Here is a 24181-nt window from a genome sequence, read left to right as displayed (position 1 = left end):
TAAAGGGAACAATCCAACAAGAAGATATAAAACTTGTAAATACTTATGCAAATTACATGGGATTACTCAAATACATAAAGCAGCTATTAACAAACATAAAGGAAATAATCAGTAGTAATTCAATAATAGTAAAGGACTTTAACACCCCACTTACATCAATAGATAGATCACCCAAAGAGAAAATCAACATGTTAACAGTGGCTTTGAATGACACATTGGACCAGATTAACAGATACATTCAGAACCCCCCATCCTAAAAACAGTGGGATACACATTCTTTCAAGTGCACACGAAACATTCTCTGGAAGAGATCATACGTTAGGCCACAAAGCAAGTCTCAACAAATTAAAAAAAAAAATACTAAAGTCATACCACGCATCTTTCCCAACCACAACACTAAGAAACTAGAAATCACAAGAAAAAATATGTAAAGACCACAAACACATGGAGGTTAAATAACATGCTACCAAACAATGAATGGGTCAACCAAGAAATCAAAGTGGAAGTAAAAAAAATACATGGAGGCAAATGAAGATGAAAACACAACAGTCCAAAATCTTTGGGATGTAGCAAAAGCTGTTCTAGGAGGGAAGTTTATAGTAATACAGGTCTACTCAAGAAGCAAGGAAAATGTCAAACTCCTGAACCTTACACCTAAAAGAGCTAGAAGAAAAAGAACAAACAAAAACCCCAAACAGTAGAAGTAAATACTAAAAATTAGAGCAGAAATAAATGAAATAGAACCACAAAAACAATAGAACTGATCAATGAAACCCAGAGCTAGTTCTTTGAAGAGAACAACAAATTTGATAAACTTTTACCCAGACTGTCCAAAAACAGAGAGAGAGAGAAAGAGAGAGAGAGAGAGAGAGAGAATCAAATAAACAAAATCAGAAATGAAAGGGGAGAAATAACCACCAAAAACACAGAAATAGAAAGGGTTAGTCAGAAAATATTATGAAAAATTATATGCTAACAAACTGGGCAACCTAGAAGAAATGGATAATATCCTAGAAACATTAAGACTTCCCAAAAATGATTCAGGAAGAAACAAAATTTAAAGACTGTACAAGCAATGTAATTGAATCACTAATCAAAAAACTCCCAACAAACAGAAGTCCAGGACCAGATGGCTACACAAGTGAATTCTACTAAACATTTAAAGAAGAGTTAATGCCTATTATTCTCAAACTATTCCAAAAAGTAGAAGAGGAAAGAAAGCTTCCAAATTCATTCTATGAAGCCAGCATTACCCTGACACCAAAACTAGATAGACACTACAAAAAAGAGAACTATAGGCCAATATCTCTGATGAACATAGATGCAAAGATCTGTAACAAAATATGAGCAAACTGAATCCAACAATATATAAAGAAATCATTTACATTCATCAAGTAGGATTTATTCCTGAGATGCAAGCGTAGTTCAATATTTGCAAAGCAATCGACATGATACATCACATCAATAATGGAAAGGATAAAAACCATATGATCATTTCAGCAGATCTAGAAAATGCATTTGACAAGGACAACATCCATTCATGATAAAAACCCTCCTTAAAAAGTAGGTAGAGAGAACATACCTCAACATAATAGAGGCCATATATGAAAAACCCACAGCTAACATCATACTCGATGAAAAACAGAGCTTTTCCCCTATGGTCAGGAACAAGACAAGAATGTCCACCAATTTTATTCAACATAGTACTGGAAGTCCTAGCTATAGCTATCAGACAAGGAAAAGAAATAGAAAGCATCTAAATTGGTAAAGAAGAAGCAAAACTTTCACTATTTGCAGATGATATGGTACTATATATAGAAAACCCTAAAGACTCCACCAAAAACTACTGGAACTGAAAAATGAATTAAGTAAAGTTGCAGGATACAAAATCAATATACAGAAATCCATTTCATTTCTACACATAAAAAAGTAGCAAAAAGAGAAATTAAGAAAAATATCCCATTTACAATTGCATCAAAAATAATAAAATACATAGAATAAACTTAACCAAGGAGGTGAAAGACCTGTACTGTGAAAACTATAAAACACCAATGAAAGAAGTTGAAGATTATACAAACAAATGGAAGGATATTCCATGCTTATGGATTGGGAGAACCAATATTGTTAAAACATCCATACTACCCAAAGCAATCTGCAGATTTAATGCAATCCTATAAAAATACCAATAGCATTTTTCACAGAACTAGAATAATCCTAAAGTTTGTATGGAACCACAAAAAATCCTGAATAGCAAAAGTAATCTTGAAAAAAAAGAACAAAACTGGAGGCATCATCCCAGATTTACTAGAAATCTGTAGTAATCAAAACAGTGTGGTACTGGCACAAAAACAGAAAATAGATCTATAGATCAGTGGAACAGAATACAGAGCCTAGAAATAAACCCACGATTATACTGTCAATCTTTGACAAAAGAGGCAAAAAAAAAAAAAAGACTTTTTAACAAATGGTATTGGGAAAACTGGATAGCTACATACAAAGAATGAAACTGGACGACTTTGTTTCACTATACACAAAAATAAACTCAAAATGGATTAAAGACCTAAATATGAGACCTGATACCATAAAAGTCCCAGGGGAAAACACAGGCAGTAGTTTCTTTGACATTAGCCATAGCAACATCTTTCTTGATATGTCTCCTGAAGCAAGAGAAACAGCAAAAATAAACTATTGGGACTACATCAAAATAAAAGCTTTTAAATAGCAAAGGAAACCATCATCAATACTAAATACAACCTACTGAATGGAAGAATATATTTGCAAATGAAAAATCTGATAAAAGGTTAATATCCAAAATCTATAAAGAACCTATACAACTCAATACCCCAAAAACAAATAATCCAATTTAAAAATGGGTAGAAGATATGAATAGACATTTCTCCAAAGAAGACACCCAGATGGCCAATGGACACATGAAAAGATGCTCAACATCATTCATCATCAGGGAAAAGCAAATCAAAACTACAATGAGATATCACCTCACATCTGTTAGAATGGCTAAAATCAAAAACAAAAGAAACAACAAGTGTTGGCAAGGATGTGGAGAAAAAGGAACCATCATGGACCATTTGTAGGAATGCATATTGGTGCAGCCACTGTGGAAACAGTATGAAGGTTCCTCAAAAAATTAAAAATAGAATTACCATAGGATACAGTAATTCCACTACTGGGTATTTACCCAAAGAATATGAAAGCATGAATTTGAAAAGGTTTATGCACCCCATGTTTATTGCAGCATAAATTACATAGTCAAGATATGGAAGTAGCAGACCAAGTGTCCATTGATAGATGAATGGATAAAGAAGATGTGGTATGTATATACAATGGACTATTACTCAGCCATAAAAGGAATGAGATCTTGTCATTTGCAAACATATGGATAGATCTAGAGGGTATAATGCTATGTGAAATAAGTTAATCAGAGAAAAACAAATACCACATGATTTCACTCATAGTGGAACTTAAGAAAACAAATGAACAAAGAAAAAAAGTGATGAAAAACAAATTCTTAAATATAGAGAACAAACTGGTGGTTGCCAGAGAGAAGGTGGGTAGAGGGATGGGTGAAATAGGTGAAGTGGATTAAGAGTACACTTATCATGATGAGTTCTGAGTAACGCACAGGATTGTTGAATCACTATATTATACACCTGAAACTAATATAACACTGTATGTTACTTATACTGAAACAAAAAAAAAAGAACCAAGCCTTTTTATTTATGTTGCCAGGTTTTTTTGAGGGAAGATGAAGTAGTTACAAATCCTACAAGTAGAACTCATTTTTTTCTGACCTAGGTTATACTCTACCTGTATAATGTATCTTTATTAGGTAAAAACTGGCATCTTTTGAGGTGCCTAGGGAGCTCAGTTGGTTAAGTATCCGACTTCTGCTCAGGTTATGGTCTCACGGTTCATGGGTTTGAGCCCCACATTGGGCTCTGTGCTGACAGCTCGGAGCCTGGAGTCTACTTCAGATTCTGTGTCTCCCTTTCTCTCTGCCCCTCCCCTGCTCATGCTCTGTCTCTCTCTCTCTCTCTCTCTCTCTCTCTCTCTCTCTTTCTCTCAAAAATAAACATTAAAAAAGAATTAAAGCATCTTATTTTGTTTTAATCTGCATCTTCTTTAATATATTTTTAGGAGTCATCTGTGTCTACCTTTGCAGAATATTTATTTTTTGCTCTTGGATTTCATTTAAGGTGTTTTGGGAGGAACTAAGTTTGAGCTTTGTATAATAAAATCATCAATTTATTCTTTTTTTCCTTCATAGTTTCTTCATTTGCTTTTTGGCTTAGAAATACTGTTTCTATACATGTCATTAAATAAATTTATCTATATTTTGTTTTATTAGTTGTATGAATTCATCAGTTTGCCACAAGAAAACTGTCTGAAATTCTGACTGGAATATCTTTTGACTTTAAACATTAAATATTCCAAATAGACATTTTATTAAATAAATTAATAAATCATTTACTTATATCTTATATATACTATAAATATATCTAAGTAGTGGAAATGGGTAATTTTTTTCTTTGGGCTTGTCTATGTTTTTAATATTTATAATAACTACATAGTACTTTTTCACCCAGAAATAATCTCTACCCCAAGTAATGTTATTTAAAAAAAAATCACAAAAAGCAGACCTCCAGTTATAAGATATTAAATAAGTTTTGGGGATGTAATACACAACATGATGACTATAGGTAACACTTCTGTATTGTATATTTGAAAGCTGATAATAGAGTATATCTTAAAAGTTGTCATCAGAAGGAAAAACAATTTGTAACTGAGGTGATGGATGTTAACATACTGTGGTGACCATTTCACAATATATACAGATAACAGATCATTAAACTTGTAACATGTTATATCAATTATATCTCAATAAAACTGGGAAAAAAGGAAAAATCATTAAAAGTACATTCAGAGGAAAATAACAGAAATAGGTAACTTTTTCAGGTTCCTTTCAAATTTTAAAATTTTATCATTTTGATGTATCAGGGAAAAGAGCAGTTCTGTGTTTGAAAAAAAAAAAACTTTATAAGGTGAATAACATTCCAAATAAATGTAAAACAGGTTTGCTCAACCCTTAAATTTACAAAAAGCTAAAAACTGGGCAATAAAAAATGAAATATAGTCCACAATGAGAACAGAGACAAATTGACCAAAGGAACTTAATGTGGATCACCAATATATTTTGCAATTTCATGGAAGAAATGGACAACTGTACCTCTGTTGAGTACTCCATATTCTGCATGGAACACTCCAACTAGTTTTGTGTAGCCTCGATTGACATGCGTATGAACTGCCCTTTTAAATGGGTCACCCCACAGAGCTGGCCCACCAGGTTTCATCTGAAATGTAGCTAGTTCATAGACTCCTAGAATAGGGAGAAAAATAATTATTTTATAGAACATATTCAAGAAATTTCTAATCATGTTTAGTTTGGTTCCAGTGCAAGGATAACTACACCAATAGATTTTGAGGATCATACCCATATACATGTTCATGTAGACATAATTTATTAATAATTTGCATTGTTTTTCTTTGCTTTTATGTTTAGTCAGTCTTGGTCCCACTTAAAGGGTCAGTCGTTAAACTTAGTATACAGAACAAACCAAAATGGATGGACTCTACAGGTAAGGTATTATCTAAGCTATTTTTACAGATATCTACAGATATTGTCAAAGTGAAAATTTATAATGGAATAGGATATTTCTAGTTGTCTAAGTCTGTACTTTATAAAGTAAATGAAAAAGGAAGTATTTCTAGTCTCTTATAGTTCCATTTTTCTTTCCAATTTTCACTACTTTTCTCTTTATATAAGTTCCCCTTATAGGATTCCTTTTCTAACAGGAGCTGCAAGCAAGTAATGAGCCTGAAGTGATTGTCTTAGAATTCTGAGGAAAAAATAATTCTAAAGGAGATGGTTTTACTATTCCCAAATATCCAGGTAAATACTTGAAAAGCATTTTACCTTCTTGATGGAAATATGGACTGTGTGAAGGGAAGGAAACCAGGGGACAAGTAGATTTGAGAAGTAAAAGAAAAACATGCAAAAGTTCCTGAAGAATCATGAATAACATAGAGGAAAAGAACCAAACAAGATCTGATACTTTCTGAGAAGCCAACCAGTTCATTCAGTTAGTGCTGGGCTGAGGGGGAGCTAAAAGGCTAAGTTTCTAAATAAGATTTTTCAAATCTTTTGTAATCTAAAATGCATTGCGAAGTTAGGAATAATGGGGGAAATAAAATAACATTTAAATTAGTTTATGCTTTTGCTAATCTGACCTTTGTTTAAAACTGGATTGAGGTAATAATTTCTTTAAGTCAGCAAGAAGTGAAATCAGCAAGAAGACAAATCTTTAGGAATTATTTTCAAACTGAGAAATAAGAAAGAGGAAGACATAAAAGTTAGACTACAGTAATGCAGCTTGGCAATTTCAGTTAATTCATTCCCCTAGTCCATTTTATAAACAAACATGTATTTAGATTAGTTGTAATCTATTGAAAAATACTTTTATATTTAAAAAGTTACATTATTTTAAAATTATGACAAAGTATCACATACTATCCCTTACCTACCCACAGATGTGTTCCCTGCTCCCTAGGCCCAACTTCTCAACCTTTAGTGACCATGTCAACTTTTTCTATAATACAGCTAAGCTTTAAGAATCAATAAAATACCAATATGGAAAAATACTTCATTATTTTAATGCTTATTTTTAAAAGGATAAGCTAAGAGCACCAATTTATTTTTATCTGAACAATCACATATATTCCTATATTAAACAAAGTATTAACTTCATTTCTTTTCCAGTAGAACTTGAGTTTTTATAGTTTAAAATCTAATATTTTCTCCATCAGAATTCAAAGTGACAAAAAGGGGAGGACTTACCTTCTTTTGGAGGTTTTTCTAATTTGCACCATGGCACCAGATACGTAATCTCACTCTCTTGTTTATCAATAAGAGCCAAATTTGGAATGAGGTATTCTTCTTGCCATTCCTTATCTTTGGCCAATGCTTTCCGAACTTCAGTTCGATGAGCGAAATTATCTACAGGGGAAAAAAAAGGAGAAAGAAAAACAAAAATTACTGATTTAAATCACCTGTGCTGTTTCTGGGTTTCATTCAGTTCACCAAGTGTTCATTAAAGCTACATAAGGATACTGTATTATCACTTGAGATGCATATAGATGTGGCATTTGTCCCCAAGGTGCTTATGGTCTGGGAGTAGAAATGTAAACAACTAATGATAATATCATGCATTGGGCTTAGCCTCTTACTGCTTAGTAGGTATTTGTGTGACTTAGGTTATTAAATCTTTCTGTGCCTGTGTTTTACTCTGTAAAATAGGGATAATGATTTGGATCTCCCTCTAGGGGTAAGATTAAATGAATTAGTACGTGAAAGGACCTTACAACAGCGTTTGGCACCGAGTCAGAACTCAATATACATTAACTGTTCTTATTAATTTAATGAAGCATTTAAATTATAGTGGTAGATTCGAAAAAGAGCATATTTCTGTGATGGTGGTGGTGGTGGTAATGGGTATTAGGTCAAGATACACCTTGAATTAAATTTAACATAAATGAAATTAAGATGTACTTTGATAGCTGCTGCTTTGAATCAACAGCTTCCAAAGAAATAGTGCTGATTTTCTGTCATCCATCCTTTTTACTCAGTGCCATTATATGGGCCTAGTACTATATTTACCTAACAAAGCCTCATAAGACTAATGGTAAAAGTAATTTTCTATGGTTTATGCTGTGGATAAGGAATAACATCTATCTTAGAGCTTAAGTAAGTATTATCAGGACTTTACTAGTTGTTGTTGCTTTTTTTTTTAATGGGACACAATTCAACTGGTGGTACATTAAAGCATAAATTTTTAATGGGGTTTGTTTTACAATTGGGAAAACCCCTAAACTATGGCCATATTTAGGAAGAACACTTTTCATATGAAAGTATTTTATGACCATTAACTTTGGACACTAATAACCAAAATACTAAATGAAATTACTAAAAGTTTTTGGATATCATGATGTACTAGTGGAGTTCAGAAAGATTAGGCAAAGGAGTAACAAACATTCCGGGGTTTCCAGTAACCATACTCCTTCCTCTATTAGACCAGGGGTAGATCAGCTTCAGTATGGGAAGAACTCTCTCTAATTCCTTTTCCTTTACCTCCATAGAGGAGTATAAGGACAGTAAATTTCTTGAAACTCTGGGGTGCAGAAATAAAACAAAAGGGACTGAAACATAGCGATTTATTATATCTTACAGATGAGTGAGGGCTTCAAAGTTTCCTATTAACTTCTATTTCCCTAAAGCCCCTAGACATTTGAATGATTTCTGTTAAAACACTACCCAGCTATAGCTTCAATAATAATAATAAAAGCAATCCTACTTTCCTTTTATGATCTCAACTGCTTGGGTTCTTGCAGTCATTGCTGTAAATTTTTCATAAACCATCTTTACAATAAGCTATTCTTAACTTTTCCCAAGAATTAAAGTCTGGTTCATAATTTAATGACTTGAAATCTGAGATGCCATTTTCTCAATATCACATTCCCATATGCTATTAAAAGGTTCTAGCAGTGGGCTATTGGAGGTATACCAGTGGGAGGTGAAATCACTGAATTTATTTTTTGGTACTGCTATTTATAAGTTTTACTTCACCTGTATGTATTTACGGTACTACAGATCCAAGAACTAAGTCTCATGTAACATCTAACAGAATGAAAATCTGTACTGAATACTTAAGCTGATGACTCATACCATACTTCCAAATATGAAACACTTTATTCATTGTTCCTCCAAATTCTACACTCCAGTATCCAACCAGTTCAGAGTGAGCTGTCCGAAGATGAATGTTTTTTTTAGTATTTTCCAGGAACTGATTCATCTTTGAGGGCTTAAGATAATAGGTACGAAATTCATAGAACGTTCCATCGTATTGTCTGGGGCCTGTAGCAAGAGATGAGCAAACCTGAAGAAAAATAAGGCAAACTTAAATAAATTGGGAAGGTAGGGTTTATAATATTGTATTACAACCAAACCTAAGTCTGGAAACAAGGGACACTCAGTAGACACAATCTACACTCCTGTTGTCCTCTCTCCATAGACTTGTTTAGAGAAGTTATCAGTAAAGAAAACAACTTTTAAGAAAAAATATAATTTATTGTCAAATTGGTTTCTATACAAGAAAACTACTATTAAGTATTCCAAATATATAGCTACTATTTCCTTTACCTCTAGGTACTTTTTCATGAGAAGTTTCTCCTAAGAAGCCCCTGGGGCAATTTCTTTACCCCCAAACTACAACTAGGACCCTGGTAAGTTTTGCAAATAGTTTATTATCCCTTATTTAGCAAATACTCCATCTTTAGTCAATAGTATATGTATGTGTTAGAGTTACACATTTAAAACAATTTTATAAAATATACAGGTATTTTGACTGGCACAATGGGAATGTATTTACTAGCAGAAAATTCATTTTTTTTAGGTTCTTAAAACAATGGAAATTTCTGGTCAGGTCAAAGTATTTCCTAAATCCAATGAAGTAAACCACTGGTCCAAAAACAGGGCAGGAATTTAATTGTATTAGGAAACTATGAGCTATTCAATTACATTGTAATATAGTGATAGAATGTGTAAATGCTAGAAAAAGGAAAAAAATTGATGAGTCACAATTATGTGCGTCCTTATGTTTTTAGTTTCAGATGCAATCTGAAGAAGGTTATTTAACCCACCCAGTTATACTATGTTATTGGAAATACTTTTTAAGAGCCATTGATTCCTTTTGTAATATTCATATACTATGTAAATTTCTGATTTGGTTCTCTGAGTGAACCAAACTTTCAGTGGGAAATGCTTTGCCAGAAATTATCCCTGTGTATAGGTATGTGTATGTATACACACACACACACACACACACACAAATTTATGCATATTAACACAGATACACTCATACAGAATTCCAGTTTACAAATCCATCTTACCTAAGTTTGGTTAGCATGTGCATATTTCCTGAAGCTGATTATACCAGAATAATCTATCACAACAGTTTTGATACGTACAAAGCTGTGGCTGAATTTTGGGCTTATGCTGACCAGCTGGTACAACAATCAAAAGCAGTAGGCTTCTTGCTCTGACATGTGTGTGTGTGTGTGTGTGTGTATATATATATATATACACACACACACATATATATATATATACACACACATATATATATACACACACACACACATATATGTAAATGTATATGTACACACACATATATATGTGTATATATAAGTTTTACTTCACCTGTATTTATGGTAATACAGATATGTATATATGTATACATATTTGTATAATTGTATACAAATATATTTGTATACAAATATGGGTACAAAGCATATATATATGTATACAAAGCACATATATGTATATATATTTACAAAACACAATAGTGTTATGTATTTTGCTGCTGTATTGTGTATAAGGCTGAATTGAGCTCATCCCATTCATGTCTATGATGAGTTATAATCTTGTCTGACTGGGATGCCATCAAAAACAATTGCAGTTGCCCCTATGTTTAGCTGACATTCTTTTTGTCCCATTTTACCACTCTAATAACAAAATACTATGCAAATGAAAACTGCCTAATATTTATCACTTAAAAATATAAATAAAATATAAATATATCAAAATGGGTCAATGGAGTACTTGTGACAATTGCTTTTAAGTTGTTTTTCAGGGAATTTGTATGCGTAGAACAAAATAAGTGATCACAGGCACATATTTTTATTGTCTTTTCCAAAAGAGTACAATAGGAAAGCTCAGGGAGAAGTTAACAGCAATGAAGCAATGAGAGGGGTGTGTATGCGAAGGGGTGAGGTGATTTTTGTTGACACTAGAACAGTATAACCAGAACACAAGGCCACTATGCTAAGGAAGGAAACATGAGTGCTCTAGGCTCCCTTGTCTCCAAATAAGGGCTCATTTTCAGCAACACTGATTTCCAAATCACTTAGAACAATTGGTCGACATCTAAAAAAAAAATCACAGTCCAGAATAAAGTTGTAAGGAATAACTAACTGTTGGCCCTGCCCCAGAAGAGTGAGAATCAGGTTAAAGACTATTGCTAATCTTAGGTGGATGGGCCATTATTGGTTCCTCTTCAGCCTTCACCAGGAAGTCAGTCTCTAGAGTAGGTTAATCCCCATCCCATCCTACTCCTTTGAGAAAGGAGTACAAACTTAAATATCAAAAGGAAAAAAATCTGCAGATTGACAGAATAGGCCAGTTCCCGACAGTTAAGGCTGAATCACCAAAATCTATTGTGCATGTTTCTCATCCAATGTTACGACGTTTGTTCTGAGGTTCCTCGCCCTGCCTGCCTTGGACACCACCCACACGACACAGTGGGAGGCTGGGCTGGATGCTCCACCACCCGCACCCTGGGCCTCCTTTTCAAGTTCTCCGCAAAACGCTCGTTAAGTTGTGTACATTTCGAAGAGGCCAATTCTAACACCAGCCACAGGTTGACCTATTTCTCCTCTACCTTCTGTCTGGAGGGGGCGGTGGCTTGTCAAACGACAAATAAATAGGAAAGGCTCGATCAGCAAGCACCAGGCACGGGCGCCAACGTGGGGAACGCAGGGGGCTGGGCAGCAAAAATGCAGCAGCCAGAGCTTCAGGAGTGTCCTCAGCACTTAGGCCAGAAAAACCCTGTTCGCGGCTGCTCACGAGTTGGCCTGTAGACCACACTGGCCAGCGGACCTTCCCAGAGCCGCGCCCCCTTCCTCTCGCGCGTCCTGGGATACCCCGCCTCCGGGGTCTGGAACTGGTAACAGAACTTCCGCGGCAGCACCACGCTTTCAATCTGCATAGAGAACCAGCTGGGCGCATGCGCAGCACTCGCAAGTCTGGTCACGGGAGCGCTTGCGCGGGACCTCGAGCTCCTTGCTGACGTCCCTCCCCTCCCCCAAGGCACGGCTTGAGCACGTCTCCGCGGCCGGTACCTGAGGCGCGAGCGTTCGCGCAGCCAGAGCTCTAGTCAGGCCGCTTCGGAGGACGAGCATGGCGCGGCTGCGAGCGCTGGGAGGGCCAGCCAGCCAGTATTCTGTCTTCGGTTCCTCCTGGTAGGGCTAACCCGCCTGGAAAAGAGCAGCGACCGAGCTACTGGCGGACGCAGGCTGGGGCGGGACTCCGCGGCTGCAGCTCCGCCTCTGGTGCCGGGAGGCGCGGCGGCACCGCCCGGTTGGCTGGCGTCGTCCGTGGGCGTCACGTTCGGGCCCCTGCCCCCTCCGGCCCAACGTTTGTTTCCTCGGATGTTCTCACCCAAATGTCAGAGGGGCATTAGGATTAGCTGAACGCGGAGAGCGTTCCTGTGCCACCTTTCTGAGCCCATCAGCTAGTCTCCACGCGCGGTTGCGCACAGTTCTTAAAGTTCGTGCGCAGAATGTGAGTGTCCTTTGAGAAGGAAGTATGATGCGTGCATATTATAATGCTGTGCGTTGAAAATCGTGGAGGTTTTTGTCCTTGTTCATTTTTAGTCGGGGTGACTTAAACGTCAAGAGCAGGGAGGCTTCACTTCTCCTCATTAAATGCATGGTGGTTCTCTAATTGCCACCGCAGCATGACCTTGTAAGGCTCTTAATGATTTGAAATTGCATTTCCCAGGAGCTCAGAAGAATGAGGGCACCGAAGCAGACGTGAAAAAGTAAACTGTTCAAAACTAGATAATTCTGTAAGCCTTAAAACTAAAACAGCTGACCTCTGATCTAGTTTAGTCAGTAGACCCTTTCTCTGGTTTTGGTTACCAAAATAACACCAGCATTTCAAGTTGTTTTTTCTAATGCCCGTTTCTATATTTTTAAATAATAGGCATATTCTGCTGTTTCTTGAGTTTTTCAGTTACAGAAAGTATCTGTTGACTTACTTTTATGCAAGAAGAGGATTTAGGTCTCTTATGTACCACTCCGTCTAAATAATACTCTTCCCAGCATCTAATGATGCTTACATTAAAAACAGTTAATTGTTGCATTAATTTACATTATGTTTAATGTTAAAATTCTTGTTAATTACATTATTGCAAACACTGTCATTGCTTATTAGGTCTAGGGAATTAATGGTGCCTTGTGAAGTGACTTTTCAATGATCTGTTCAGAGGTAGAGGAAAGTAGACTTTTAAAAATTATAATTCTAGGGGGGATGAGTCTGTTTTTCTGGATGATGGACATCCATTTCTAACTAATGTAGACCAAAAAACCCCATCATCTGTACCCAGACTGGATCTGTAATGTTTAAATTGATTTTCTTAGACTTAATGCCCCCTGGAATTAACAGTTCATTCACTCATTCAACACATATTTATTACATTTCTTTTATGTTTAAGGAACATTTCCAGAAACTGGTGTCCAGAGCTCAACCTTTTAGACCTGAAAGGTTACGGGAAGCAAACAAATGAAGAGACAATATATCAGAGGTTAATAAATACTGTGAGGAAGAACAATATAACATGGAGAACAGAAAGTGCTGGAGGGAGGTAGCAGAGACTGTTAGCCATTTATCATCCACCCTCTTTTTAAAAAATTAGCAGTGGAACCCACACAGCTTGGTGCAGTCATGTGACTAAGTCCTGGCTAGTGTGATGTGTTAGCAGATTTATGACCTGTTGTAAGAGATCTTAAAGCAGCGTAGGAAGGGTGGTTCCCAACTTTGTCTCATATTTCGGCATGCTGGAATGTGGATGTAGGGGGATAAGCTGTGAGGTAGAAGCCACTGCTGGAGAGGGAACAAGAGGGAAGAAGCCTAGGTTCTGACACCATGGAACACCATGCTAGGAGCCCTGGACCACCTGTCTCTGTTGGGACTTCCTTTATAAGATAAATCATCTTCTAGTTTAAGCTACTGTTATGTGACTTAAACCTGTAACTGTCATCAGTAGGAGGGTGACTATTTTATTTTTCTTTCTCTTTCGTTTGTCTTGTTTTCCTTATGCTTATCACCAATCACCAAATTCTTTGCCAGAAGTATTTTTTTTTCTCAATGTGATGAAACCTCTTAATCAGCTTATCAGTTTCATCTAATAGAGTTTATTTTGGGAGTTCTTTGTTCTCCTGCTCCATTGTGGGCTAATTGTTTGCTAAAATGACCTGATTGTACTTCTGGGATCTCCTTTCAATGATAATCTGGGGAGTATCATTTGCCTTGTGTTGCACCTCCTGTTTCCAAGATCTTTTTTCTTTTTTTTACTCCTAATTTTAGGAGAAGGTACATGGGAATTAAACTTTTGAGAACTTCACCTCTAAAAATGTCCTTATTTTATCAATCCTCTTAACTGATAGTTTGGATATAAAATTCTACATTGGAAATAATTTTTCCTCATATATTTTTTTAATGTATTTATTTTTGAGACAGAGAGAGACAGAGCATGAACAGGGGAGGGGCAGAGAGAGAGGGAGACAGAATCTGAAGCAGGCTTCAGGCTCTGAGCTGTCAGCACAGAGCCCGATGCGGGGCTTGAACTCACAGAGTGTGAGATCATGACCTGAGCCCAAGTCGGACGCTTAACCGACTGAACCACCCAGGCACCCCTGATCTTTCCTCATATTTTTAAAGGTAATCCTTCCTTGCGTTATACTTTCTAGTAAGAAATTGTCATTCTGATTCCTGATTTTTTGGTATGTGACTTGTTTCTCCATGGAAGGTTTTATATTTTTCTCATTTTCCCTGATATTCTGAAATTTCACCATAGGGTGCCTTGGAATAAGTTTTTTCATCCATTATTTCAGTAGAGTCTCTCAATTGGAAAATGCTTAAATTACAAAAAATTCATTGTTTCACGACCCATGTCCATCAGCATATATTTGGATTGAGACAAAAATTTAGAGCTATATGAGTATGGGTAGGTTTTGTCAAGTAATGGGCTTTACTGGGGGTGCCTGGGTGGTGGCTCAGTCAATTAAGCAAGCAGCTCTTGGTTTTGGTTCAGGTCATTATCTCACTGGTCGTGGGTTCAAGCCCCGCATTGGGCTCTGTGCCAGCAGTGTGGACCCTGCTGGGGGTTCTGTTTCCCTCTCCCTCTCTTCCTCTCCCCCACTTGCTCTCTATCTCTCAAAATAAATAAAAATAAACTTTAGAAACAATTTTTTTTTAAGTAATGGGTTTTACTGTAATGTGATCTGACTGGACCTTGAGTCAACCTCCCTCACCTCAACTGTTATTATCTGTAAGTTATTTCTCTTGTCTAGTGAGTTTCCCTTGCAAGGAAACTCAGTGTCTCATCTGTGAGGTATCATCCTTGTTGTCAGGTTCCTGAAGCTGAGGAGAGAAGGAGGCCAGAGATGCAATATTTGGTAGTATTTTTCAAGAGTATATTAAATAGTGTAGGCTAATTTGCTTTTACAGATCGACACCAAAAGTGTATTATGACTCAGACATTACAGGATTTTATTTTTTATAAGAGTCTGAAGTGAGTTTTCCTAGTAGCCAGGCAGCTCTTCTATACATGATAAATTAAGAACACAGAGTTCTTCCACTTTTTGGCTTTGCCATCCCCCAGAGCCTTATTGTTAATTGCTCATAGCCAACAGAAAGATAGAACTTCCAAGTAGAATTTCTGAAAGGAAAATGCTTACAAGATGGGAGTAAAATTCACAGCTACAACTTAGAGATAGATAAATATTGTTAAATGATATTAGGCACCTAAAACAGTCTCCTATTCGGTTTCTCGTAGGTTTTAATTATTCTCAAAATGCTGTAAGTTAAGCTTTATCTCAGTTTATAAATGAGAAAGGTCAGACTCTGAGAGATTAAATAATTTCCCCAGGTTCGCTGCTGCTAAGTGGCCCAGCCAAGGTTTAAAGGCAGATTGTAAAACAAGTTCAGTCTACCATTTATTTATTTAAAAATTTTTAATGTTTATTTTTGAGAGAGAGAGAGAGGGAGAGGGAACAGGGTGGGACAGAGAGAGAGGGAGACACAGAATCGGAAGCTGGCTCCAGGCTCTGAGCTGTCAGCACAGAGCCCAACATGGGGCTTGAATCCACAAACCATGACATCATGACCTGAGCTGAAGTCGGATGCTCAACCAACTGAGCCACCCAGGTGTCCTGATTTAGTTTTCTTTTTTCTTTTTTCTTTATATAGACGTGTGTGTGTGTGTGTGTGTGTGTGTGTGTGTGTGTGTGTATAAAATTTTATTTCATCATGCTAAGTGTACTATTTAATCTCCATCACCTGTTTTACCCATCTCCTTACCCACCTGCCCTCTGGCCACCATCAGTTTGTTCTCTACAGTTAAGAGTCTGTTTCTTGGTTTCTCTCTCTCTTTTTGCTTTGCTCATTTGTTTCTTAAATTCCACAGTGAGATTATATGGTATTTGTCTTTGATGGGAAGATTTCATTCTTTTTTATGGCTCAGTAATATTCCATTGTGTGTGTGCGTGTGTGTGTGTGTGTGTGTGTGTATGTGTGTGTACACACATACACATACACACGGGTATATATATATACACATACATACACACATGTACACACACACACAGCAGACCACATGTTTATCGATTCATTTGTTGATGGACACTTGGGCTGCTTCCATAATTTGACTATTGTAAATAATGCTTCAGTAAATATAGGGTGCATGTATCCCTTTGAATTAGTGTTTTTGTATATTTGGGGGTAAATACCCAGTAGTGTGATTGCTGGATTGTAGGGTAGTTCAATTTTTATCTTTCTGTGGAAACTCCATACTGTTTTGCACAGTGGCTGCGCCAGTTTGCATTCCCACCAATAGTGCACAATGGTTCCTTTTTCTCCATGTCCTTGCCAAAACTTATTTCTTTTGTTTTTGATTTTAGCCGTTATGACTGGTATGAGGTGACACCTCATTGTGGTTTTGATTTGCATTTCCCTGATGATGAGTGATGTTAAGCATCTTTTCATGTGTCTGTTGGCCATCTGGTTGTCTTCTTTGGAGAATCGTCTGTTCGTGTCTTCTACCCCTTTTTTTAAAAATTGGATTATTTGTTTTGGGGTGCTGAGTTGTATAGGTTCTTTATATATTTTGGATACTAACCTTTTATTGGATATGTCATTTGCAGATATCTTCTCACATTCATTAGGTTGTCTTTTAGTTTTGTTGATTGTTTCTTTCACTGCGCAGAAGCTTTTTATTTTGATATAGTCCCAGTAGTTATTTTTGCTTTTGTTTCTCTTACCTTAGGGAATCTATCTAGAAAAATGTTGGTATGGCCAATGTCAGAGAAATTATTGCTTGTGCTCTCTTCAAGGTTTTTTATGGTTTCCTGTTTCACATTTAGGTCTTTAATGAGTTTATTTTTTTCTATGGTGAAAGAAAGTGGTCTAGTTTCATTCTTTTGCATGTAGCTGTCCAGTGTTCCCAACACCATTTGTTGAAGAGACTGTCTTTTTCCCATTGTATGTTTTTTCCTCCTTTGTGCAGGATTAATTGGCCATATACTTGTGGGTTTATTTCTGTGTTTATATTCTATTCCATTTATCTATGTGTCTGTTTTTATGCCCATACCATACCTTTTAAATTACTACTGCTTGAAATCTGGAATTGTGCTAACTTCAGTTTTGTTTTTGGTTTTCAAGATTGCTTTGGATATTCAGGTCTTTTGTGGTTCCATAGAAATCTTAGAATTATTTATTCTAGTTCTATAAAAATTTTTATTAGTATTTTGATGGGGATTGCATTAAATATGTAGATTGCTTTGGGTAGCATACACATTTTAACAATATTTCTTCAAGCATAAGAGACTCTTAAAAACTGAGAACAAACTGAGGGTTGATGGGGGGTGGGAGGGAGGGGAGGGTGGGTGATGGGTATTGAGGAGGGCACCTTTTGGGATGAGCGCTGGGTGTTGTTGAAACCAAATTGTTGCAACCAATTTGACAATAAATCTCATATACTGAAAAAAAATAATATTTGTTCTTCCAACCCATGAGCATGGAATGTCATTACATTTCCTTGTGTCATCCTGAATTTCTTTCATCAATGTTTTATAGTTTTCAGAGTACAAGTCTTTCACCTCATTGGTTATGTTTATTCCCAGATATTTTACTGTTTTTGGTGCAATTCTAAATGGGACTGTTTTCTTAATTTCACTTTCTGCTGCTTCATTTTTAGTGTATAGGGATGCAATAGATTTCTGTACATTGATTTTGTATCCTGTGACTTTACTGTATTCATTTATCAGTTCTAATGGTTTTTGATGGAGTTTTTAGGGTTTTCTATTTTTTATATCATGTTATCTGCAAAGAGTGAGAGTTTTACTTCTTCATTACTAATTTGGATAACTTTTATTTGTTTTAGTTGTCCAGTTGCTGTGTCTGGGATTTCCAATTCTGTGTTGAATAAAAGTGATGAGAGTGGACATCCTTGTCTTGTTCCTGGTCTTAGAAAAGCTCTCTGCTGTTCCCTATTAAGGATTATGTCAGCTGTGAGTTTTTAATATATGGCCATTATTAGGTTGAGATTTTTTCCCTCTAAACCTACTTTGTTGAGGGTTTTTATCATGAATAGATGTTGTACTTTGTCAAATGTTTTTTATACATCTATTAAAATGATCATATGGTTTTTATCCTTTCTCTTATTTATGTGACATACTACTTTCATTGTTTTCCAAGTATTGAACCATCCACCCTTGCATCCTGGAATACATCTCACTTGATCATGGTGTATGATTATTTTAATGTAGTGTTGGATTCAGTTTGCTAATATTTTGTTGAGGATTTTTGCATCTATAGTCAGGATAATTTTTTTTTAATGTTTATTTCTTTTTGAGAGAGAGACAGAGAACGAGCAGGGGAGGGGGGGAGAGAGAGAGAGAGAGAGAGAGAGAGAGAGAGAGAGAGAGAGACACAGAATCTAAGCAGTATCTGAAGCAGGATCCGAAGCAGGATCCAGGCTCTGAGCTGTCAGCACAGAACCCAATGCAGGGCTCAAACTCACAAATGGTGAGATCATGACCTGAGCTGAAGCTGGATGCTTAACCGACTGAGCCACACAGGCGCCCCCATAGTCATGATAAATATTGACAGTAGTATTCTTTGTTTGGTGTCTTTATCCAGTTTTGTTACCAGGGTGATACTGGTCTCATAGAATGAATTCAGAGATTTTCCTTCCTCTTCTCTCCTCCTCCTTCTTTTTTTTTAAAGTTTACTTATATATTTTGGGAGAGAGAGAGAATGAGCTGGGGAGGGACAGAGAGAGAGAGAGGGAGACAGAGTATCCGAAGCGGGCTCTGTGCTGACAGCAGAGAGCCTGTTCTGGGGTTCAAACTCATGAGCCGTGAGATAATGACGGATGCTCAACTGACTGAGCCACCCAGGTGCCCCTTTTTCCTCTTCTATTTTTTGGATTAGTTTGAGAAGAATCAGCATTAACTCCTTGAAATATTTGGTAGAATTTTCCTGTGAAGCAGTCTGGTCCTGGACTTTTGTTTTTTGGGAGTTTTTCTGGTTGCTGATTCAATTTCTTTGCTAGTAATTGGTCTGCTCACATTTTCTATTTCTTCTTTAGTTTTGTTAGGTTGTATGTTTGTAGGAATATCCATTTCTTCTAAGTTGTCCAATTTGTTACCATATAGATTTTCATAATATTCTCTTTCAATTGTATTTCTGTGGTGTTGGTTGTTATTTCTCTTCTTTCATTGGTGATTTTATTTATTGAGGTTTTCTCTCTCTCTTTTTCATGTGTCTGGCTAGAGGTTTATCAATTTTATTGGCCTTTTCAAAGAACTAGCTCTTGATTTCATCAATCTGTTCTATTGTGTTTTTTTTTGTTGTTGTTGTTGTTTCTATATCATTTATTTCTACTCTAATCTTTATTATTTCCTTCCTTTTGCTGGGTTTGAGTTTTTTTTTTCTGCTCCTTTAGGTGTAAGGTTATGTTGTTCATTTGTGATTTTTATTGCTTTTTGAGTTAAGCCTCTTTTGCTATAAACTTCCATTAGAAACACTTTTACTACATCCCAAAGATTTTGGATTGTTGTGTTTTCATTTTTGTTTCCTTGCAATTTTGATTTCTTCTTTGATTTCTTGGTTGACCCATTCATTCATTGTTTAGTAGCATGTTATTTAACCTCCATGTATTTGTGCTCTTTCCAGATTTTTTTCTTGTGATTGATTTCTTGATTCATAGCATTGTTGTCAGATAAGATTCATGGTATGACTTTGATTTTTTTTGAGTTTGTTGAGACTACCATTTATTTTTAAAAGATCTGTGATCTGTAAGGTAGTTTTAGAATGGAAAATAGCCTCTAAACAGCATTTAAAATATAATATTTTTCTGTGACTATTTTTTTACATATCCCTAAAATGCCTGAAAAATATATAGGTTAAGCATTTTGAACATTATTAGATATCCTAAACGTCTGATAAAAAGTTCAAAGGACAGGTAGTTCAAAGATAGAGGAGTCCAACCAGAATAACTGGATTTTTAAAATAGGCTAATGTGATATAGGGCAACTACTTAGTTGTTTAGATTGGATGGACAGACATGACATAAGGAGGTAACATGAAGCCTTTAACATAGGTACACAAGTATATTTCATGTATGTGTACACTTTAAAAAAATAATAAAATGAACATCTGTGCCCCTGCCACCAAGCTCAGGGGATAAAATATTTATAGTAACCTAGAAGCTCATTACATGTTCTTTCATGGTACCATTTTCCCTATAACATCCTCCCTGATCTCCCTGAAGTAACTATGATCTTGAATTTTGTGTTAATCATTACACTGATTTTCTTTAAAGTTTACGTTTGTAAATAAGACTATACAACGTATTGTTTTGGTTGGTCTATTTTAGAAGTTTCTTTAAATGGAATCAGATTATTTTTATTTTGTTACGTAATTCTTAGATTTAACTTTAGGCTTTTGAAAATCACCCATGTTAATATAGTTGTAGTAATTTATTTCTCCTGTATACTATTCTATACCTTAATTTATTTGTCCATTTGACTATATGGGCAAAGCTGTTTGACTCTGTGGATGTCTCCTGGTTCCAATGAAAGTATTTCTTCAAGGCAGACATTCTAAGCCTTTTTTGTGTTTTAAAACCCTTTGGAAATCTTGTGAGTCTATGGTCTCCAGATGTTTTTAAAGATATAACAAATGAATAGGGTTACAAAGAAATTGCAAAGAAGCGTGCAAAGAAAACAAATTGAACTAGAGTCATTAAGATATTAGACACTTGAAAATTGTTGAGAGAGTAGATTTGAAAAGTTCTCAGGGCACCTGGGTGATTCAGTCAGTTGAGCGTCTGACTCGTGATTTTGGTTCAGGTCATGATTTCATGGTTCTTGAGTTTGACTCCTGCATTGGGCTCCACACTGACAGTGCAGCCTGCTTGGGATTCTGTCTCCCTCTTGTTCTGCCCTTTCCCTGATCACAATGTGTCTCTCTCCCAAAATAAATAAACTTAAAAAAAAAAGTTCTCAACACACACATACCTACAAAAGTAATCATGTGAGGTGATGAATATGTTAACCTTACTGTGGTAATCATTTTGCAGTATATATGTATATTAAACCATCTCATTGTAACCTTAAACTTATACAATATTATATGTCAATTATATGTCAAAAATCTGGAAAACATAAAAGCAAATCTTCAAAAAGAAATAGACATACTTGTTTATTAGGATACTAAATTGCAAGGTCTTTCAGTATATATGAGATATAACTTTGAATTAATGATAAGCATATAAGAAATTTTGATCCGTTAATGTAATTGGTAATATCTGATTTTTATTGGTTACAAAGTCTCCAGTCTTGCTAATAATATTGTGATTTGTTGCCTACATTTCATATTCAAAGAAAATGCTTATTTTCAGTTAGAAGTAGGTGGTATTAAATGTGTAATTTTTTTTCATTCAAGTTACCAGACGCTGTGAATTCTATACCTAGAACCCTTGGGGATCTGTGTACTGGAAATTATGAACCACTGTTCTAGTTTATATACCTAGGAGTGGAATTGTCATAAGATATGAACATGTTTATTTTTACTAAACAGTACAAGACAAACCCTTTTACAAGTTTATACCATAATCGCAGCATATGAGTTTTTTCTGACCAATTTTTTAATTATTGCCCATTTGTTTTAATGAATGTAACCAATAGGAATCAGTTAAAGGGTGGAGGAAATTATATGAGGTGGGCAAAGGCAACAATCCACATGATGGTGTTCCTGCGTGATTTTGTCCAAAGGTCAGCTTCATGCAGATCTGCAGTGGGAAGCAGGAGAAGTGGATCCAGTGCTGTCTCAACTGAGTAGGAGGGCAGTAGCTCTGCATATAGACTCCATGCTTTTATTGTGGGGACATTCCTGGGTAAGTACTTTTCTTAGTACCGTTATATTCTGAGGCCACTAGATGGTGGTATAGACTACTTTTTCTTCATTAAATTCTCAAATTGTGCTATTTTTCTTGTAATTTTTGAGTTTTGTAACTTAAACTATAGATATTTAGAGTGGAGTTAGTTTACAATTCTTTTTTTTTTTCCAACGTTTATTTATTTTTGGGACAGAGAGAGACAGAGCATGAACGGGGGAGGGGCAGAGAGAGAGGGAGACACAGAATCAGAAACAGGCTCCAGGCTCTGAGCCATCAGCCCAGAGCCCGACGCGGGGCTCGAACTCCCGGACCGCAAGATCGTGACCTGGCTGAAGTTGGACGCTTAACCGACTGCGCCACCCAGGCGCCCCTACAATTCTTTTTTTTAAATACAGGATTATGTACTGGAGAGGAAAACTTTAGTAAAGATGAATTACTATCATAACTTTTATTAATTGCTTTATTATTAATATAAGTAAATGGTAATAAAATATTAACTCAGTTTTCAAAATGTTTCTTAACAAGTATCCTGCTCACATCAGTGAATATTATTAAATACCTCTTGTGTGTTGAACGTTAGATTGGATGCTCTGGGGAAGGAAAAAGACTGGATGCCTCTTCTTCAGCTTGTCGACATGTCTTGATATTTCTGTATTAGCCTTGTTGCTGCTAGTCTTCTTAGTATAAGTTGCAGGAAAGATTTGTGAACAGCTTAATATTAAATATAGTATGAATTTATTTAATGTTTCTGTTGATAAATTATTTTTATTACTAAAACACATAAAATGAGTTAAGTATATATTCTATTATATCTTTTGTAGATATATTAATTGGCTTTCTTTATGTTTTGCATTTGAAAGTGAATTATAGTACTGAAGACATTTTAAAACCTCTTATTAATAAATGCAATTATTTCCTAAAATAGGCTTTGCAACTCTACTGCTTTGAATAATCTTTGTGCCTCACAACTGTAGTTGGGGAGAAATGTTATGAGGGAAGTATTTATGGACTTTTACTGAATGTTTTTTATGTTTATTACTAAATATGGCTGGTTTATTTCCTCAGTATAACTTGAAGCACCTTTTAGCATTATGGAATCGGGGTAATTAGTTTATGGCAGATCTTTTTTCAAGAAGTTCCTCTTCCAAGTGAACACCCATTATCCAGTGCTCACCAATGTATTTATCTTCACCTCTACAAGTTGTCATAGATATTTACTAGCTGAGTAATTAATTTACTTTTTGATCTGTTTTGGCTTTACTTGAGTATCATTGATTGTTTTTGCAGAATCTTTACAATTTTTTGTTTGTTTATTGTCAATATTGTATTAAGGGCTGCAGGATTAATTGCAAGGGTCTTGTAGACTGTGTCCAAACACTGGGGGCTTGTTTTCTCTTCTGTCACTTTTTAGGTCTTTCAGGATGTTGTTGGGGATTTTCCCAAACTCACTTTGTGATCTAACTTCAAATCTCCCTCTATCTCTTGTGAAGGTTGACAATCGTATAGTTTATGGGAAATCAGGTCTATTCAGATTAAAATCCCCTCTACAAAATATCCCAAGTTGACTTCTCAAGATACCTTAATAGTGCACCTGGAAACAAGCTTACTGTTCAAGATGGTTTTCTTCTTATATAAGGACACCGGGGCACTTGGGTGGTTCAGTCTGTTGAGCGTCTGACTCTTGATTTTGGCTCAGGTCATGATCTCATGGTTTGGGCTCAGGTCATGATCTCGTGGTTTGTGAGTTTGAGCCCAGCAACGGTCTCTGTGCTGACATCCTGGAGCCTGCTTGGGATTCTCTCTCT

The 24181-nt window shown here is 36.0% G+C and overlaps 2 protein-coding genes across 11 annotated transcripts in view; one reads left to right on the top strand and one right to left on the bottom strand.

Annotated features, from left to right (window-relative positions):
* The window catches only part of NIPSNAP3A (nipsnap homolog 3A), a 30195-nt gene extending 18027 nt beyond the window's left edge, over positions 1–12168 (bottom strand). For all 3 annotated transcript variants that reach the window (XM_045042515.1, XM_011288525.4, XR_006588492.1), the window contains exons 1-4: positions 12031–12168; positions 8798–9008; positions 6914–7072; positions 5246–5395 (exon numbers count right to left, since the gene is read on the bottom strand). In XM_045042515.1, coding sequence (XP_044898450.1) covers positions 5246–5395; positions 6914–7072; positions 8798–9008; positions 12031–12090 — 580 coding nt within the window. In that variant the 5' untranslated portion in view covers positions 12091–12168. The remainder of the gene's footprint in view (positions 1–5245; positions 5396–6913; positions 7073–8797; positions 9009–12030) is intronic.
* LOC101080836 (olfactory receptor 13C9) overlaps positions 1–24181 on the top strand; it is a 238118-nt gene that overhangs the window by 26520 nt on the left and 187417 nt on the right. For 4 of the 8 annotated variants that reach the window (XM_045042505.1, XR_006588488.1, XR_006588489.1 and 1 more), the window contains exons 5-7: positions 5872–5968; positions 9278–9354; positions 22252–22373. In XM_045042505.1, the coding sequence (XP_044898440.1) occupies positions 22347–22373 (27 nt within the window). In that variant the 5' untranslated portion in view covers positions 5872–5968; positions 9278–9354; positions 22252–22346. Of the gene's footprint in view, positions 1–5871; positions 5969–9277; positions 9355–12335; positions 12473–18353; positions 18481–22251; positions 22374–23301; positions 24138–24181 lie in introns of those variants that run through there. The other 4 variants (XM_045042507.1, XR_006588490.1, XM_045042506.1 and 1 more) reach the window with 4 other exon arrangements.

This window comes from Felis catus, chromosome D4 (genome assembly GCF_018350175.1).
Source record: "Felis catus isolate Fca126 chromosome D4, F.catus_Fca126_mat1.0, whole genome shotgun sequence".
Taxonomy (NCBI): domain Eukaryota; kingdom Metazoa; phylum Chordata; class Mammalia; order Carnivora; family Felidae; genus Felis; species Felis catus.
The sequence above is the reverse complement of the archived record's forward strand: the minus strand, read 5'-3'. Positions and strand labels throughout refer to the sequence as shown.